This window comes from Paroedura picta, chromosome 1 (genome assembly GCF_049243985.1).
Source record: "Paroedura picta isolate Pp20150507F chromosome 1, Ppicta_v3.0, whole genome shotgun sequence".
NCBI classification, from domain to species: Eukaryota; Metazoa; Chordata; class Lepidosauria; order Squamata; family Gekkonidae; genus Paroedura; species Paroedura picta.
In genome coordinates, this window is record NC_135369.1 from 111,599,628 (window position 1) to 111,618,649 (window position 19,022).

The following is a 19,022-nucleotide window of genomic DNA, read 5'->3' on the forward strand; positions in this document are numbered from 1 at the left end:
CATTGGGGAAAATTATTTTTGGCTTTGTCTGCATACTTCTAAACTTATTCATTGTTCCAGGCAGTTCACTTTTTAAAAAATCCCATCGCCAGGAGAAGGGAGAGTGAGGCGGGTGCGAGGGTGGGACATTGGAGGTGGAGATAGCACTTCTTCGCCTACATATATTTCTTTGGTGTGTAGTGTGCTGGTTGTCTGCTGGGGGAAAGCGCTTTTTAGGTTGGTGAATCCACTTTATCGGATTCACCAACTTGTGCTTAAAAATGGTGGATTTAGCATTAAGTTTCTTGGCTGGATGCAGGAGGTTGGTGACGTCATGCGGAGCACCCAGAATATAGTGCCTTTGGGGGGCAAGTATCACATTAAATTTATGGTTTGCGGAAAGGCCCTCAGTTAGTAGTAACAGCTATTCCATACAGCTATTCTATACAGTTCCCCTCGGTCGGAAAAACCCTTTTCACTTCAGCCCTTAAGCTGTCAGCTCTCTGCTGCTAACCCCTTCTAACTGTTGTTTTTCAACTGCCCCTTTTCATGTTTCCTTCTCTAAACATTCCATCAGTTCTGACCGGCTGCTCTTAGGGAGAGGCTCAACCTAGCATGTCTATCACATCATGATTTCTAATGTCTCTTGTAATCTTAATTTTCCATATAATTCTGAAGATATTGTAGGGTCAGTACTATGGCATTTAAAATAATACTGGTTCTAATAGGCTTTTTTCATGATGATATACTTTATTAACCAGAGAATCTAAAGTTTATTTGATTAAGAATGGAGAAAGACATAAGATAGCTGTGCTAACCTGCCTAGAAGCCCCCTACATGTCCCTTGGAATGCCCCAGATGGATCAGACTTGGGAATGCCATCTGCTGTCTTGTAATAGTTTTAAAATAATTTAAAATTAATTTTTTGTTTATTGTTCTACCGGTGACTGTGCCTAGACGGGTCAGTTCTATAAATGCAATCAAATCATGCTAAGCATTTTACTCAGAAGTAAGTTTATTTAGTGAAGATTAAAAAGGTAAAGGTAAAGGTATCTCCTGTGCAAGCACCGGGTCATGTCTGACCCTTTGGGGTGACAACCTCCAGCGTTTTCATAGCAGACTCAATACAGGGTGATTACTTCCATGTAATTGTACAATAGGACTGTAGTCTTCATTGACTGTTTGAATATACTAGATAATAGCTTTTGAACACATTCAAAAAGAAAAATCTATTGGTGTTGCCATTTCATGAGTTGGAAGAGAAGTGAAGAATGTTTGTATCTTGCTTCATGCAGAATCCGGTCTATTTGGAGTCCCACTGCTAGTTTTGTTAGAACAAGATCAAAAGAGAGTTCCAGGCATCAAGATTCCACTAATCTTTCAAAAAGTGAGTAATCATAGGCCATTTCAGCATACTTTAATGCATTCTTTTGTATGGTGGGGAACTTAGGCATGGCATATATTTATTTGTTCTAGGATTTATATAACCTTCCTTTTTCCTCATTTGGACAGGACCCAAGGTGGATGACAACAGTAGCAAATAATACAAATATATATATTTGTATTAATAGCCCACTCAGGCTATTGCATAAGCTCTTTTAGTCCTCTTACTGCCTTGCTCAAAGATCACAAGGATAGGTGCTTACCTCACTCCTTTCAGAAAGCTGTTCCATTGCAGCAGGACAGCATAAGAAAAGGTCTGGTCCAGTGTATCCCTGAGAGCAAGAAGACTGAAAGGAGATCCTGCTACTTGGCATGCTAATTGCTATAGAAGTTAATATCAGGAGAGACTATTAGTACCTTAAATCAGTACAGCCTGGAAGTGCCTGTAACCAGGCGAGTTATAGTCATTCCTGGAATGATCTGGGGAGGGACCAGACAGGGGTAGTAGTCCTGGAGGTCCTCACAGGGGAGGTGCCAGATAGACCCTAGAGAATGGAGATCGGGCAGTCACCTCCTGGGGGACTGTGTAGTTAGTATCTGTTTTAGTTAGGTGAGGGTGAAGGGGGGGTCTTTTTGATGTGGTTGACCATGAGTTGTTAGCCCACTGCTTTGTGAGGGCCGGGATACGGAGGACAGTCCTTCAGTGGTTGTGCTCCTTTCTCCAGAATCAAACATAGAGGGTAGCAGTGGGGGAGGAGTTATCACACACTTTCCAACTTCCTTGTGGTGTTCCGCATGGGATATTCCTCTTTAACTCTCTGTTTAACATCTATATGCCCAGCTAGTCCGAAGATATGGGTTGCATTGTTACCAATATGCAGGTTACATCCAGATTTATCTCCTGATGGATGGCTGTCCAAAATCCTCTGGATACATTTGGAAGCAGTAGTTGGATGGTTGGAGCAGAGTCACTTGAAACTCAACCCCTCCAAGATGGAGGTCCTGTGGCTAGGTGGAAAGGGGGCAAATTTAGAAGCACGCCTAACCTTAGCTGGGGTGCAACTTAATATCTTGCCATTGGCGAGGAATTTGGGTGGAATCCTGGATTCCTCCATGTCTGTGGAGGCCCAGGTCACTGGGGTAGCCTGTATAGCATTCTACCATCTGCGCCAAGTATAACTACTAGTGTACTATCTGTCGTCAGACCACCTGACCACAGTGATCCATGCAACAGCAGGCCTACCCTTGTCCCTGATCCAGAAATTGCAGCTGATACAGAATACAGCTGCTAGGATCTTCACATGAACACCTTGGAGAACCCATATCCTGAGGCAGCTGCATTGGTTTCCAGTTGTGGCCTGGATTAGGTTCAAGGTTTTGGTATTAACCTTTAAGGTCATCCATAGTCAGGGCCCCACATATCTGTGTGGCCACCTGCTTCCTTATGCCCCCTGCAGGGCACTTTGCTCTGCATGTATGCATTTGTTGGGGAACCCTAGCCCAGGAGAGGTTCACCTGGAGGCCTCGATCAGGTCCAGGGTCTTTTCAGTCTTGATCCTGACCTGATGCAATGAGCTCCCAGGAGAGCTGAGGGCCCAGATGGAACTCTCGCAGTTCCTCAGGGCCTGTAGGGTGGAGCTGTTTCATCAGGCCTTTTGTTGAGGCCAGGGCAGGGCAGGACAGTTGTGATCTGGGCCCTTCCCTGAGCCAACGAGGTAATTCTGTTACTCCCTATTAGCCCCCTGAGGCAATTATACACCCTCTGTTGAGCAGGGTTGTATATAATTTTTTTTATGGTTTCAAGGGGTGGTCTATTGTGAGGTTTAAAATCTTGTTACCCATCATGAGCCAGCAACGGGATGGGCTATAGGTCTTTCTGTCTCGTTTATTCACTCATTCATTCATTTAAATGGAAACAGGCACCCTCTGAAAAGACATCAGTATAATGCAGAACTGACAAACAGAGCCTGATAGTGAGAGGGGTGCCATATTTTTTATCATCTAATTCATCTTCATGGGCGGCCCCATGCAGAACATGCTACAGTAATCTAGGTTCCAGGTTACTTTATTGTAGATTAGCCTGGACAGGTTCCATGAAGGAGCCTTCTAGAATGGCTGAGGCATGTGCCTACTCTTGTGTATGATGCTCCATTGAGCACAGGATCAGTATTCTTAGGGCCTAACTAGACAAGATGGTTGCCATAGCTTTGACTCATGTATACTGCTCCCATTTTAGGGGGGGAATTAACCATTTAAAAGATGCTGTGAATGCCTGATCTGATCCCCATAACCATGCCATTTCAGGGAATGAAGTAGTCATGAGGTCATACCTGCAGCTACTTTAACATATAGTTTAAGGTGACCTGATTGTCCCACTTTTGGAGGGACATCTGGGAGTACCTGGCAAATTGTACTTATGTTGAAATTTTAAAAATATATATTACAATACTATTTTTGCGTTCTATGTATTCTATGAAATTTTTGGTTGCTCCATATAGACCAAATTTTTAATCAAGAATCCCCCCGGTCAATGGTGTCCCGCATTACCAATGTTAAAATCTGGTCACCTTAATATAGTTTGACCAATCAATATGGTGTCCTGAAAACTAGTTTGTACAATATGTTGTCTGTCTCTTATATGTTTGACAGCTCAGGCAAATGTTCTGTTCAGGTAAGCAACAATATAACATCTGATGATAGGATGTGGGAATTCTGTAATCAACTTCTAGGGCCAGGATTAGAGGTGTGCATTTGGCATAAATCAAACTGAAAACTATCTAAGCTGAATACAGGTCAGAGAAGCTGATGTATTACCAGTATAGCTGGTAATAAAGCCTAATTTATTCAACCTTTATTTGGATATTTTCAGCTACACCAAATATCAGCTGTGATTGCCACAGGTAGGCTGCAAGAGGAGCCAGCCCAGGATCACTTGAAGTGGTGGGAGGTGAGAGCTCCCATCCAGGTCTACATGCAGCAAGAGACCTTCCTGTCACATGCAGATCATGGGGCTATCTTCTCCAACAGTGCAATTTAAATCATGCTGCAAGTGAAACCAAGTATGACCCAGGGTCAGGCGGCTTTAAAAAATGGATACCTTTTTTCTCAGGTGTTTTGTCCCCCCACCCCACCCCCCAAAATCAGGATTTTAAAAAACTCCTGCATCTAAATATAATAACAGTATTAGGATCTGTGATTTTGGAAATACCAAACTGAAAGATACTGTGGGTTTGATTTTATTTGGGCAGGCACACCCCTAGCCAGCTTAGATTCTGTCTCCAGAAAAACCTGGGCTGAATCTGCACAGAGCTTTTATTCCAACCCCAGGTTGATTATATTCCTGCTGTCTACACTGAATGTGATATCCATTTTGATTTTGGGCGATTTAAATTTTTCATCTGCAACAAGCATGATTGATCCATAGTGACACTACCTTTCCCCTGCGATATTCTGGAGTGGATATAACCCTCAATAGTTGAAAAATCGGCATGAGTAAAGGTGCAGCTCTCTGCTTTCCCCGAAATAACTTGCTGCCTTGAGCCTCCAATGCTGTAGAAAAGCCCTGATTACCCCCCCCCCCTTTTGAGCTTCCCTAATCATGTGCAGAACACTTTTCTGTCTCAATGGGGGAGGATAGAGGAAGATCTGAATTCAGCATGATCCATAACGGAATAAACAAAGTAAGTGCAGATTCAGCCCTGATCAGAGATGCTGATCTGCAGAGTTCTCCTAGTCATTTTTATCTGTTGCTGCAGTGCTCCTACAGGTAGAACACATATATATGAGCCAGAAAGCTGGGAAGATTACCATAGGAGTTGACTGAGTTATAAACCACATAGAGTAAAGTACAAAACAGTCTAGTTCTATTTGTACAGGAGAATACACTATCCTGAGTTACTGACTCCAGAATTTAAACACCAAATAGAAAAAGTATTCACCTGAAACTACATAAGGAAAAAGTACAGATGTCAGAAAATATTTTTACATATTTGATAGTAAGAGTAAACTACTATTGTGCTTTAATGTGCATGTTTTATATTTGGTGGGATGCAGGTATGCTCCGCGTATCCTCCACTATTTGTAAAACGTATAGCAAAAACTGTTGCCAATGCACACAAAGATATGTTAGATCTAAAGTCCTTGCACTGCCTTTCTACTAACCCATAGAAACGGTCTTGTCAGGATTAACTTTCAGCTCATTCACCATCATCCAGCCAATTACTGACTCTAAGAACTGGTTCAAAACATCAACAGCATCCTCAGAGGTAGGCAAGAAAGGAAGTTAGAGCTGGGTATAATCTGTGTATTAGTGACACTGCAGCCCATATCTTCCGGTGAAGACTTCATATATATATATTAAATAGCACAGGGGATAAGAGCTAACCCTGTGGAACCCTACAGGCCAATGGTCATGGGACAGAGCAGGAATGCTTCAGCACCAGCTTCTGGGACTGACCCCTTTGAACCAGCAGTGCTGAGAAGTTACTCAATAGGGCACTGTGTTCTACAGTGTTGAAGGCTGCTGAGAGATCCTGCAGAAGTCACTTCTCTTTATATTCGTATCATTTTCATTGCCAGCTATGAAATTGATATGGTTTACATTTTTCTCTGCAGCTCATATTGCACATAGAAGAGGGAAAGCTGGATACAGAAGGCCTCCTTCGAATACCAGGTGTTGCCACAAGAGTAAAGGTAAAGTAATGGTAGAGCTTTGGGAAAATGATGACATACTCATTTTTAACTTTCAGCACATGAACCTAGAAGCTTATATTTCTAATATACCTTATTATTAATTTTAATTACTCTGCAATAAATAAATCTAAATGGTACTGCAGGGTCTGCAAGCTTCTCAAACAGGACATGCAGACATGTTGACTGTGAAGTGTCACTTGCTGAGGTCAGAAAAGTAATGTTCAGGGGGTTGGGCTAGATGACCCTGGACTAGATGATCCTGGAGGTACCTTCCCACTCTATGATTTTAACTGCATCAAGGAATTAATTCAATACACTGGACTGTTGTCCTTGCCAACTTGGACTGAAATGCTTGCAGTTTAAAAATTTGAACACACAATCAGTGTCTTCTTTCATATCATCACTAACATTTTTGTGTGCAGAAGACTGTGAAATAGTTATTAAGACACAGAAGGTATTTTAACACAGGAAACCTTTAAAAGCCTCTTGTACTACTGTGCTGAAACACCAGAGAGCATTTATAAAGTCAAACATGAATTATAACTACATACATTGCTTTGTATCCCTAAGAAACAAAATACATGCTTTTTAGCACTACCTGTGAAAATGCCGCTGAAATATTATTTTATTTCATAGAATCATAGAATCATAGAGTTGGAAGGGGCCATACAGGCCATCTAGTCCAACCCCCTGCTCAACGCAGGATTAGCCCTAAGCATCCTAAAGCATCCAAGAAAAGTGTGTATCCAACCTTTGCTTGAAGACTTCCAGTGAGGGGGTGCTCACCACCTCCTTAGGCAGCCTATTCCACTGCTGAACGACTCTGACTGAGAAAAACTTTTTCCTGATATCTAGCCTATATCGTTGTACTTGAAGTTTAAACCCATTACTGCGTGTCCTCTCCTCTGCAGCCAGCAGAAACAGCATCCTGCCCTCCTCCAAGTGACAACCTTTCAAATACTTAAAGAGGGCTATCATGTCCCCTCTCAATCTCCTTTTCTCCAGGCTGAACATTCCCAAGTCCCTCAACCTATCTTCATAGGGCTTGGTCCCTTGGCCCCAGATCATCTTCGTCGCTCTCCTCTGTACCCTTTCAATTTTATCGATGTCCTTTTTGAAGTGAGGCTTCCAGAACTGCACACAGTACTCCAGGTGTGGTCTGACCAGTGCCGTATACAATGGGACTATGACATCTTGTGATTTTGATGTGATGCCTCTGTTGATACAGCCCAAAATGGCATTTGCCTTTTTTACCACTGCATCACACTGCCTGCTCATGTTTAGTTTACAATCCACAAGTACCCCAAGGTCTCGTTCACACACAGTGCTACCTAGAAGCGTATCCCCCATCCAGTAGGCATGCTTTTCATTTTTCTGACCCAGATGCAGAACTTTACACTTATCTTTATTAAATTGCATCTTGTTCTCATTTGCCCATTTTTCCATTGTGTTCAGATCTCGTTGAACTCTGTCTCTATCTTCCGGAGTATTTGCCAGTCCTCCCAATTTGGTGTCATCTGCAAACTTGATGAGTAGTCCCTCCACCCCCTCATCTAGATCATTAATAAATATGTTAAAAAGTACCGGGCCGAGCACCGAACCCTGAGGTACCCCGCTACTCACCTCTCTCCAGTCTGATGAAACACCATTGACAACAACTCTTTGAGTGCGGTTCTCTAACCAATTCCCTATCCACCTAACGATCTGAAAATCCAGATTGCAGTCCTTCAACTTATCCATCAGAACATCATGGGGAACCTTGTCAAAAGCTTTACTAAAATCCAAGTAAATGACATCAACCAAATTTCCCCGATCCAGCAAACCCGTTACTTGGTCAAAAAAGGAAATTAGGTTGGTCTGGCAGGACCTGTTGGAGACAAATCCATGCTGACTTCCTTGGATCACCAAATTGTCCTCCAGATGTTTGCAGATCGCTCCCTTTAATATCTGCTCCATTATCTTCCCCACAACAGAGGTCAGACTCACTGGTCTGTAGTTTCCTGGGTCATCCTTCCTCCCTTTTTTGAAGATCGGAATAACGTTTGCTCTTTTCCAGTCCTCTGGGACATCTCCAGTCCTTAAAGAGGTTCTGAAGATGATGGACAAGGGCTGTGCAAGTTCTCTGGAAAGTTCTTTGAGTACTCTCGGGTGCATTTCATCTGGACCAGGGGATTTGAACTCATCCAGTGCAGCTAAATGCCTCTCGACCACCTCTCTATCCATGTTAACCTGCCACCCAGACACTATCCTTTGGCTACAGCCATCTCTAGATGTGCCTAAACACTTTGACCTGTGGGAAAAAACAGATGTAAAATAGGCACTAAGCCTTTCTGCTTTCTCTGCATCTTTCGTTAGAGTTTGTCCATCCGCACCCAACAGCGGGCCTATTGCCTCCTTTACTTTACGTTTGTTCCTCACGTAACTGAAAAATCTTTTCTTGTTACAATGGGCTTCCCTGGCCAATCTTAGCTCACTCTCAGCTTTGGCCTTTTTTAACAACATGTTCTAATGTTTGCATCAAGTCTGTGAGCATTTATATTTATAAATCTGATTACAGGCTGGATAATTATTATTAATAATATTTCAGGTATTCTTTTTAAAAAACACAAAATATTATCTAAAAAAGCCAGCTGTATTCTGTTCTTCCGTCTTTCAGAGTCTTTGCCAAGAGCTAGAAGCAAAGTTTTATGACGGAACTTTCAACTGGGAAACTGTAAAACAACATGACGCTGCAAGTCTTCTGAAACTCTTTATCCGTGAACTGCCTCAGCCACTGCTCACTGTGGAGTATCTCAAGGCTTTCCAGGATGTTCAGAGTAAGCGATATCACTGTGAACTTCTCTCTGAGACTTGGGGAGATAATTTGTATAGAGTCCTATGCTAAACTCATGGAGAAAACACATCCCAACAATTTGGGGTATGGGTGGGTTTTGCAGACTATGAAGGCAAAACAAGTGATCAAAAAATCAGTATTTCAGCTGTATTCAGAAAGGATTAGCTGTATTAATTAGCATGAGTGGACGGATTTTATTGTTTAATAGCAGTAAAGCCCATTGCGTGTTATAATGCAATGGACACTAGTTTATGGTTCAGTGTGGGTTTTGTGCCTTTCTTGGAAGCTTGCAACTGTAAGAAGACATCTCTCTGTGCACAACAGTCCTGACCCAAGTGAGGCTCAAGCACACCTAGGAAATGTGGAATTCCAGAACATGAACCTACACTTACCTGACATGACCACCCCATCACTGCTTCCAGGCAGTTGGCTAATGTTTGTGGGGGAGAGTCAGAGTGGCCATCCATCAGGAGGAAGAGCTGGGTTTCATCAGGATATTGGTGGCAACCCAGTCCAAACTTCCACACCAGTTGGGAAAGAGGGCGCATAAAGATGTTAAATAGAATTGGAGAGAGAACTACCCCCTGGGGGACTCCACAAGCCAGTTGGTGACGGCTTGATGTGCTCTCTCCTAGTGCTACCCTCTGTCCGCGATTCCAGAGAAAGGAGAAGGGCAGTCCCTCTGATCCCTGTAGCTTGAGGCCATTTTTCAGGTTACATTTTTTGCTGCTCATCTGATCAGTGAGTGATCAGTCTGCATGGGTGGAATTACATGTACCTCTATAATTCAAGATCGCTATAGTTTCTGAAAATGTGGAGATTTACTTCCTGTGACTGTCAACAGTTTGATTGTAGTGTTAGATTTTAAAGTATATAGTCTGCATTTACTGAAAGGTTTTCAGGCCTGCTGAACATAGTTGATAACATTTTTGGTGTTGCTTTTAACTGATAGTTTAGACATCCAAAGGAAAGTTGGAATTGCACCCTGTGTTCAGAACCACAAATTAATTGCTATGTTCTACAAGACATTTGATTAACAGAGAAATGCATTTGAGTAGATGCCATATTCTATATCCTTCCTATTCATGTGCATAATGGCACTCTCACCTGGGAAGGATTTTGCTTCATGAAAAAATGTCAGGAACTAATTGAAATATCTGTTGTTCTCTTATAATGTTTCTCAATTGGCACCAGTTAGGTTTCAATGATAAACATGTCATGTAAGTTGCATACAAAATCATTCAGAAACAGATATTTGTGTTTTTCACTGACAGGACTTTCAACAAAGAAGCATCAGCTTCAAGCATTGAATCTTTTGGTCCTGCTTCTTCCTGAGGGAAACAGAGATACGCTAAAGGTTAGAGTGCTGAACCATTTCTCAGATATTATTCCCAATGTGCACTAAGTTGCTGAATTCAGGCAAAGATGAATTTAATCACAAAATATGTGTATACCATGTTCCTGTGATCAATGGGCAGGAGGAGTATGTTTCTCTACTTTCCACTTTTTTCAGTTAGCATTGCTTTTCCATCTTGCCATTAATCCAACTCCACTGGATTTCCTCCCTTTACATATGTGCCATCACTTTGCCTGGAAGATGTGACAGCCATGTTTCTCAGATGTGATGGCCGCTGAAGCTGTAGCTCCAACAAGAGTACACCCAAAGTGTAGCGACAGCGTGACAGATGTCAGAGTCAGGGTTATTTATTTATTCATTTGATGTCTGTACTGCCCCTCACTGTGATGTTACAATAGCTCATGTGTTTGTTACTTTAATGGAAGTTTGCATTGAACCAATACTTTTCAAGATGAAAACAGAAGGTACAAGTAGAGCATACTTGTGCACATGTGATCCAACAATGATCTTTGCAAATATGCTAATTGAAATTATGTTTAACTCATCCTGTTGCATAACTGCTTTACAAATTCTGCTCCCCTTTCAGGCACTGCTTGAATTTCTTCAAAGGGTAATTGATCATAAGGATAGCAACAAAATGACCCTAAAGAATGTTGCCATGGTTATGACTCCTAACCTCTTCATGTTTCATGGCATGGGCTCCAAGACACCAGAGAAAAGCGAGTTTGTTATGGCAGCTGGGACAGCAAATGTCATGCGCTATATGATTAAATATCAAAAACTTTTATGGACAGTAAGTGGATATATTTTTACGTGTTCATGTTAACCTGAAGAAATGTTTTGGTTTTTTTTCAGATATGGCAAAGCAAGCACAAGATCTATTTACGTATTTGGGGAGACAGTAATTTTTTTCTTTCAGCTGATTTACAAAGAAAATTAATTAATTTTAGTTCAGAATGCCTGAAGTTGCTGAAGCTAAGTCCTGGTAAACCTGGCTTCCACTCCCAAATTTGTCATGTGGTGACCTTAGCCCAGATGCCCACAAGCACATTCGGGCTGTCTCTCTCACCTTCCTCACAAGGTTGATGGGAATATAAAAGGGGAAGGGAGAATCACACAGTCCTAGATGGAAGGACAGGATGACAATATACTGGGCAGATATTGCATAATATCCTTATCCATGGTTCCTCTATATATTTGTGAAACAGCCTGGGGGCGGGGGGTGGAACGTGTCCGGCTGTCTGAGTTGGAATAGGGCCAATAAGGGTGCAGCCAGCCATGCTGTAGGCCCTGCCCCTACATCTCCCACCCTCCCTCCCTGGACGCTAGCCACATTCCTCTCAGACGCGCCAGAGACAGAGAAAGACACACAGAACCCTGGTTGCAATGGGCTTTCTTGCTAATAGTATTAAATGGACAGTTCCATTCTTTCTCTTACAACTGTAATTTGTTTCTGATAAGCTATTTGAAAGCTTTTGTAAGACATGAAAAAGATCTTGTACAGTAGTTGGTAGGTTATGACACCATATATTATAGCTTTAATGAGTTTCAATATAATTCATCAGCTAATATCAATATGGCTTGATACATGGGAAATTCCAGACAGGTATTCCATGGTGCTTGAGCATAGAGGGCTTGATATGGTTTGTACAAGAAAAAACATCATTGTTAGCAACTGATATACTATTACTAGCTTTATAATTATGTATGTGTTGATTAACACTAAGTCAATTTCAACTTATGGTGACCCTATGTATTAGTGGCCTCCAAAAGGTCATTGTTATTAACAGCCTTACTTAGATCATACAAACCCAGAGCCATGGCTTCCTTGACTAAATAAACCCATCTCACATTAGGTGTTCCTCTTTTCCTGCTGCCTTTTCTAATTTTGACTCATATCCTCTGTTAATGTGACCAAAATATAATAGTTTCATTTTAGTCATTTCAGCTTCTAGGGAGAATGCAGGCTTGATTTGATCCATAATCCACTTATTTGTCTTTTTGGCAGTCCATGGTTCTGTTATTTACAATTGTCTTCAGGAGAGTGGTTTAGATTGTACTTTAGCACTATGAATGTTTTGCTGTTTTTCTTCAGCTTTATTCTAATTTTTTAATATTATTTGTTTTAATTGTATTTAAATTTCTACATGAGCCCTACTGGCTCTGCATTCATGGCGTGTACCACAGTCAACTCCTGGACTTGTTTTAGCTGGAAAAATAGATCTTCTCATCTTCTGCTTCTGCTTATTTAATTTTTATATTTGTCACATATATAGTTGTCTGTTTGGTCCTTGACATATGTGTTTGCAATGAACAACTTGTCTTCACAGAATTCTATGGGGTATTCTTAGGAGTATGCATTCAAATCTATCCAAGCTGAAACATTGCCTTAAAAAACCCTTATCAATTTGGGGGGGGGGGAGCTATATTTCGGCTTCCTAAATGTGTCGGGGTTATTTCAGGAAAACAAAAAAATCTTGATTCTGGATATATTTGGGGATTACCAATAGATTCAAAAATCATGGACAGATGGAAGCTATCTGTTGTTTGTGGAGCTCCATCTGCAGTCCCCAAGGATCAGCTGTGGTGGACAGAGTGTTCTGTTGGCTGGGTGTAGGAGCTGGCTTCTCATACGGCCTGGTTTAAGCCATGCTGCAGGAGAAGCTATCCCAACTAGGACCTGCATGTGTTGGGGAGAAACCTGTGCTATAACTGGGCTGCAGGAGAATCCAAGGACTGGGCTAGCTTTTAAAAACCGTTAATTTTCTTGTTGAATCTATTGAACATAAAAAAATGTAGGATTTCCAAAAAATCCTAAATCCAAAAACCATACTAGAATTAGAATTCATGTAAACGAGGGGGAAAATCGCAGCTTTGGGATTTTCTCCAGAATTTCTGGTTCGGATGGCCTATGACCAAGCTAAAGAGGTTATCAAACAGCGAGTAGTGGATATAGAACGCCAACATGATCTAGCGAATACCTCTGCCTTCATTGTTAGTGAAGGCTACAGGTATATCACAGCTCCCTTAGCTTATTTAATGAATCTTGAGGTGCCTAGCCACCGGAGGGCCTTCACTTTAGCTCACTGCAATGCCCTTCCCTCAGCTGTACTTGAAGTGAGATGCAAGAAAATTCCATATGGTGAAAGGAAGTGCCCCTGTGGCTCTGGTCAAATAGAAACATTGGAACATATCCTTTTGCATTGTCAGTTTTATGATGACATACGTTCCATATTTATCACACCATGGTTACATAGAGTCCCAAGGTGCTCAGGACAATTTTATATCTCCCTGCTGCTCACAGACACAAATTGCTCCATCACATATAGTGTCACCAGGTTTTGTGCTGCAGCCATGAAAAGGCGGTGGAAGTTAACTAAAACATAACAGACCCTGAGAACAATTAGAACAATTTCCTATATTTCCATTTAATTCTAATTTATATTTTAGCAGACTCATAGTCTAAGTGTTTAACATAATGTTATTTTATGAGTAAAACTGTGTTTTAGCCATATTATTTATATAACTGTGAAATTGTTTTGACTTTGCTGGTCTATGACCGTAATAAAGAATACTACTACTACTACTACTACTAGAATTGGGATCCATGATTTTTAAAGAAATACCATTATTTTTCCTGGTCTTGAACTGAAAATGCCAATTTTTTTTTAAATGCCCTAATTGCTTTCCTGTTCCATTTTGCCCTCCTAGCCTACCTTTTCTCACTTTTGTCAAAGAGGTTTTTATTGCAGTTTAGGAAATGATATATGGTATTATTATATTGTATGTATGCTTAGGTACCTACCTTTCTTGTGAACCAAGTGAGAAAACAAAACACTGAAAGTCAAAAGAAGGAGAAAAAAGACAAAGCAATGAAGAAGCTGCTGAAAAAAATGGCTCCTGATCGTGAAAAGCATGAGAAGCAAGACAAAAATGTCAATGATGTCAAAATCATCAATGATGTAAGTATAAAACTAATAATGATTAATCATGTTAATTTCACCATAACAGTATGGCCTAATTTAAAGACTCTGTAGTTAGCAAATGGTGCAGTCTCTTAGTTTTTTAAAATCATAATTTCATTAATGTATTCCACTTAAATTTCTAGTAAGGGCTTGGAGGAGGAGCGTATCTCATGGCTTAAGTGCTACTCAGAGCTTAACACCCACTAAGGGCTGCTGTCCCACCCCTGAGTGCCTCCTTCCCCAACCAGCTTGCCTGTCTCTCCAGCAGCCAGCCAATCACCTTCTGCCCCACCCCTAACCGCTGCCTCCTTCCACTTCCCTCTGAGGCTCGGAGGCTGCAAATCCTTGTCGCGTGAGAGCTGCCCCTGCTGGTAAGTTCCCTACCTAGGGCCTCCTGCCTGCAGAGTTCTTCCACCCTAACTCCCCAATCTAGTGCCTGTTGTATTCCTGAATTCAACAGGATTTGCCCCTAGTCCTAACATAATATTTGACTGATCACCGTTTTCTTCTCACTTAACAGCTAATTCATGTCTCCTTATGAGGAACCATCAAGTCCTCCTTGTGTGGCTTCTCAAATCACACGCAAACTAAGATTCATTCAGAGCTGTCCACACTCATAAGGCCAATTGCCCATGTCACCTAGCATCATATGTAAGAGCCACTCTCAGCAGCTCCCACTTTTGTTTCCCAAGGGATGTTCCATATGCACTGCCAGACAGAGAAAGGCCCTTCTAGTGGCCACTTGGGTACATCAGCATGGTGTTTCTGGGGGCTGTAACTTACCATGGCCATGACACTACAGATCATAGACCCAACAGTGGGAAAAAGCCCTGGTCACCACCCTAGTGCTTTGGCACTGGTTGGGGCCTGCTGTTTGCTGTACCCCACAGACAGACACTGGATGGAGAAGGAAGGCTGAGTATATTGATGATAGCCTCTGTCAAGCCACCTTCTTTTTCCTGGTGGTGCCAATGATGTTGCCTGGAGGTGCTGCAGGCTGCAACCTATCCAGGCAATATTGGAAGGGCTGGGTTGGTGTCCTTCCAGCTCTGGCACAGACTGGTGTCCTAGGTGATTGCCTGAGGTATTCTTAACAGGCAGGCAATCTCTGGGTAAAGCTATAGTGATTATATTATCTGGCAATGATTAATAATTGGGACTGTCACTATCATTATAGGCTGCCTAAGGAGGTGGTGAGCTCCCCCTCACTGGCAGTCTTCAAGCAAAGGTTGGATACACACTTTTCTTGGATGCTTTAGGATGCTTAGGGCTAATCCTGCATTGAGCAGGGGGTTGGACTAGATGGCCTGTATGGCCCCTTCCAACTCTATGATTCTATGATTCTATTCTATGATTAAAAGGATGAATATTGTTAGTCCTGGACTTAGGTAATGGTAAATAGATGTGTGCATAGAATTACTGGCCAAGATATTACAGTGTCCTGAGCTTTGAAGATTCTCATTTTCAAAGCCTGTGGTTACAGTTTGGAAAAACACTGCACTCATATATTCTTGAAATTCATGACACTCCATCTGGAAGATGTTCTTAGATCATATATAGTTTGTCTACTTGTATTCAAAATCCAGAGTAATATTTTATGAATATTTTATGAATTACAAAACAAATTGTCAGCATATCATTGCAAAGAAAATTCTTTAGTATACATTTTATAAATATGCTTTATTACTTAGTTTAACAAACAGCACAGGTGCTGAAGTTACAGTAACAGTAAGCGAAGGATTAAGAATCTTCACCAGGCATAGAGAGCTAGAGCAACAGGTAGCTCTGAATGCTCTGACTGGCCACCAGCAGCTGAGGGGGAGCTGATATTCTAGCTGTGTGCTGAGAAAGAGTGACAGTGGGTCTATTCTGATTCTGACAGAACCTCTGGGTCTGTGCTTAGCTGACCATCCGTTCTGAGGAGAAACACTAGTTAGAGATCTGAGTTTTATTTTTTTTAATTTTATTTATTCTTTTGATTTCTAACTTGCCACTCCAGGCAATGCGAGCTCATGGCGGCTTACAACAGTTTAAATCACAACATTAAAAACAGAATTAAAACCTTAAAATAACCTGATACTGTAAAGTACATCCTTACAGCATTAATAACAACCTGTGGGCGACTCAGTGTTGTTGCTAGTAGTAGAGGGGTATTTTGAATTAGCGGTTTTCTACTGACAGCCAATACACATAGTTTCTAGGCAACTAGGACAGATAGTTGGCAGTAGGAATTTGGGCAATGAGGTGTTAACTCCCAATTCTGGTCAAATTGGAAGGAGAATCCTTCTAAGAAGAGGAGGAGGACCCCTGCTGAGATAGAGGGGAAATTGGGTGTCTGTGTCTCTTCAGATTAGTATGTGGGAGAAAGTGCTTCAGACCCCTCATTAGGCAGTGGAATACTAGCTCATCCAGGAAGAGAGAAAGTGATGGTACTAGCTAAGAGTACCCATTTTCTAGGAGCAAGGGGAATTCAAGAGAATTCAAAATAAATAAATAAACACAGTTGTGTTTTGGGGATAAAAACTAATGGAACCTCTCAGTTCAAAAGACATCTCAACATCTGAAAGAAAACCCTTAGAACCTGTAACTAAACATCTCAAAGCCTGTAACTAAAAACTTTTAAACAGTAAGATATCTGAATCATATAGAAAAAGTATGATTCCTTATTCCAACTATCCTTTTCCTCTTTGTAAAATAAAACCTTTTGTTCGTTGTTAAAATGCCTCAGTGCCTTTCTGATAAAGATTTATAAGAAAAAAGGGCTCTATACCTTCCCCAAAGGGTTATAGGGCTGAGTAAACAAAAAAAGATCTAACACTGACCAGATGGGAAAGTGAGCTTCATTTTTAGGAGCCATGCTACAAGGCTAGCTCAGTATGGGAGGGAATGATATTTTATTTTGGAGGGAAAATTCACCTCAGAGTATGGAAGTATATAGAGCTAACTATATCATCATATTTAGTAATAAAGTATGCTCTATACTGCCATTATTAAAATAACAATAAAAGCAATAAAACGATTTAGAACACTCACAATGGTGTTTCACACATATTCTAATTATGTTTATAGAAGCATCTACAATGATAAAAAGAGAACTTAAGCCAAATAGCATTCAGGCACATTATTTTAAAAATTCCAGTTTTGAAAACTGTATTCAAGTTGTGCTTATGAGCGCATGTAACTGCGTCTTTGACTAAACACTTGCTACTTATCATATGTTAACCTTGCATTCTAATACTATGTTAAGATTTCCTATACACCCTGCCAACAAAAGTGTGTCTAGTCAAGGCTATGGTCTTCCCAGTTTCAATGTATGGCTGAGCAAGTTGGACCATAAGGAAGGCTGAGCGTCAAAGAATTGAGGCTTTTGAACTCTGGTGCTGGAGAAGACCCTTGCGAGTCCCTTGGACTGCAAGGCAAACAAACCGGTCAGTCCTAGAGGAGATCAGCCCTGACTGCTCCTTAAAAGGCCAGATCCTGAAGATGAAACTCAAATACTTTGGCCACCTCATGAGAAGGAAGGACTCCCTGGAGAAGAGCCTAATGCTGGGAGCGATCGAGGGCAAAAGAAGAAGGGGACGACAGAGAATGAGGTGGCTGGATGGAGTCACTGAAGCAGTAGGTGCAAACTTAAACGGACTCTGGGGAATGGTAGAGGACAGGAAGGCCTGGAGGATCATTGTCCATGGGGTCGCGATGGGTCAGACACAGCTTCGCACCTAACAACAACAACATAAAAGTATCCTGAATGTAATATAAATATAAATGTAAATAAATATAAACATTATTATTTTTATTATTATTATATACATTCACACTAAATTTGGGTTTCTGAATGTTTTGAATACACATTGTCATTTAGATTCTTGTTAACGGTCCATCTTCAGCTAAAACCATGCAGTTGCAGGGAATTTAGAGACATCTTGTGGAAGGATGTAAAATTACATAGGGTTGAAGTATTCAAATCCTTCTTTATCTATTAGCATCTTAGGGTTGAACAAGAGGCAATGGCAGCAGCCATGTTCTTCATGTCTCTGCTCAGTTCTTCTGTGAGGTGGGGGAGTGCCTTATTGTAACACCAAAAGGAGTTTGTAAACAAGGATCTAGGCCCTTTCCCTCCCATATTGCCTTACAGCTTGAACTAAATTAAGTTTTCCCCTAGCGTAGCTCCAATATTGGGAAAGGTGAATTGTGGAAAATAAGAAGAATACACACACACTCAGATTTAAAGAGAAATTCTATCAAGGATTACCTCTTTGTTAAGTTGACTTTCTAATTTGATGACTTTACTATTTCAACTTTCAAATTCTAGAAATATATATATTCTAGGGGCCAAGCCCATTGCACTCAGGAATACAACTGTCCTAGACTGTGGTGGGGGTGGGGGAGAACTCTGTGGATGGCTTCCCCCTCCCCCCAGGACCTAGAAAGGCTGCAGGCTGGAGGCCCCGAGGAAGGGAACTCACCAGCAGGGGCAGCCTCTGAGCCGCAGGTGGAAGTGGAAGGAGGAGTGGGTGGTCAGGGGTGCGGGATGGAAGACGATTGGCTGGCTGCTGGACAGACAGGGAAGCTGGTTGGAGGAGGAGTCACTCGGGTGGGACAACCACCCTAAGTGGGTGTTAAGTGCTGAGTGGCATTTAAGCCTCCCTGTCTGTCCAGAGCTTCCTTCAATGGTTTCTTATAATCAGTGTGAGAATAAAGAAACATCATTGATTAATTCTAATCTGAACATGCATGATTTGTATCTAATGTAGCCTATACACATGACCCTCTCCCTCGGCCTCCAGTCTGATTTGGAAAAATTGGGGGAGGG

At 41.5% G+C, this 19,022-nt stretch overlaps 1 protein-coding gene across 4 annotated transcripts in view; it reads left to right on the forward strand.

Annotated features, from left to right (window-relative positions):
• Positions 1-19,022, forward strand: part of ARHGAP18 (Rho GTPase activating protein 18) — a 107,588-nt gene that overhangs the window by 79,586 nt on the left and 8,980 nt on the right. For all 4 annotated transcript variants that reach the window (XM_077353287.1, XM_077353269.1, XM_077353278.1 and 1 more), the window contains exons 7-12: positions 1,275-1,366; positions 5,977-6,054; positions 8,711-8,870; positions 10,162-10,244; positions 10,831-11,037; positions 14,042-14,206. In XM_077353287.1, the coding sequence (XP_077209402.1) occupies positions 1,275-1,366; positions 5,977-6,054; positions 8,711-8,870; positions 10,162-10,244; positions 10,831-11,037; positions 14,042-14,206 (785 nt within the window). The remainder of the gene's footprint in view (positions 1-1,274; positions 1,367-5,976; positions 6,055-8,710; positions 8,871-10,161; positions 10,245-10,830; positions 11,038-14,041; positions 14,207-19,022) is intronic.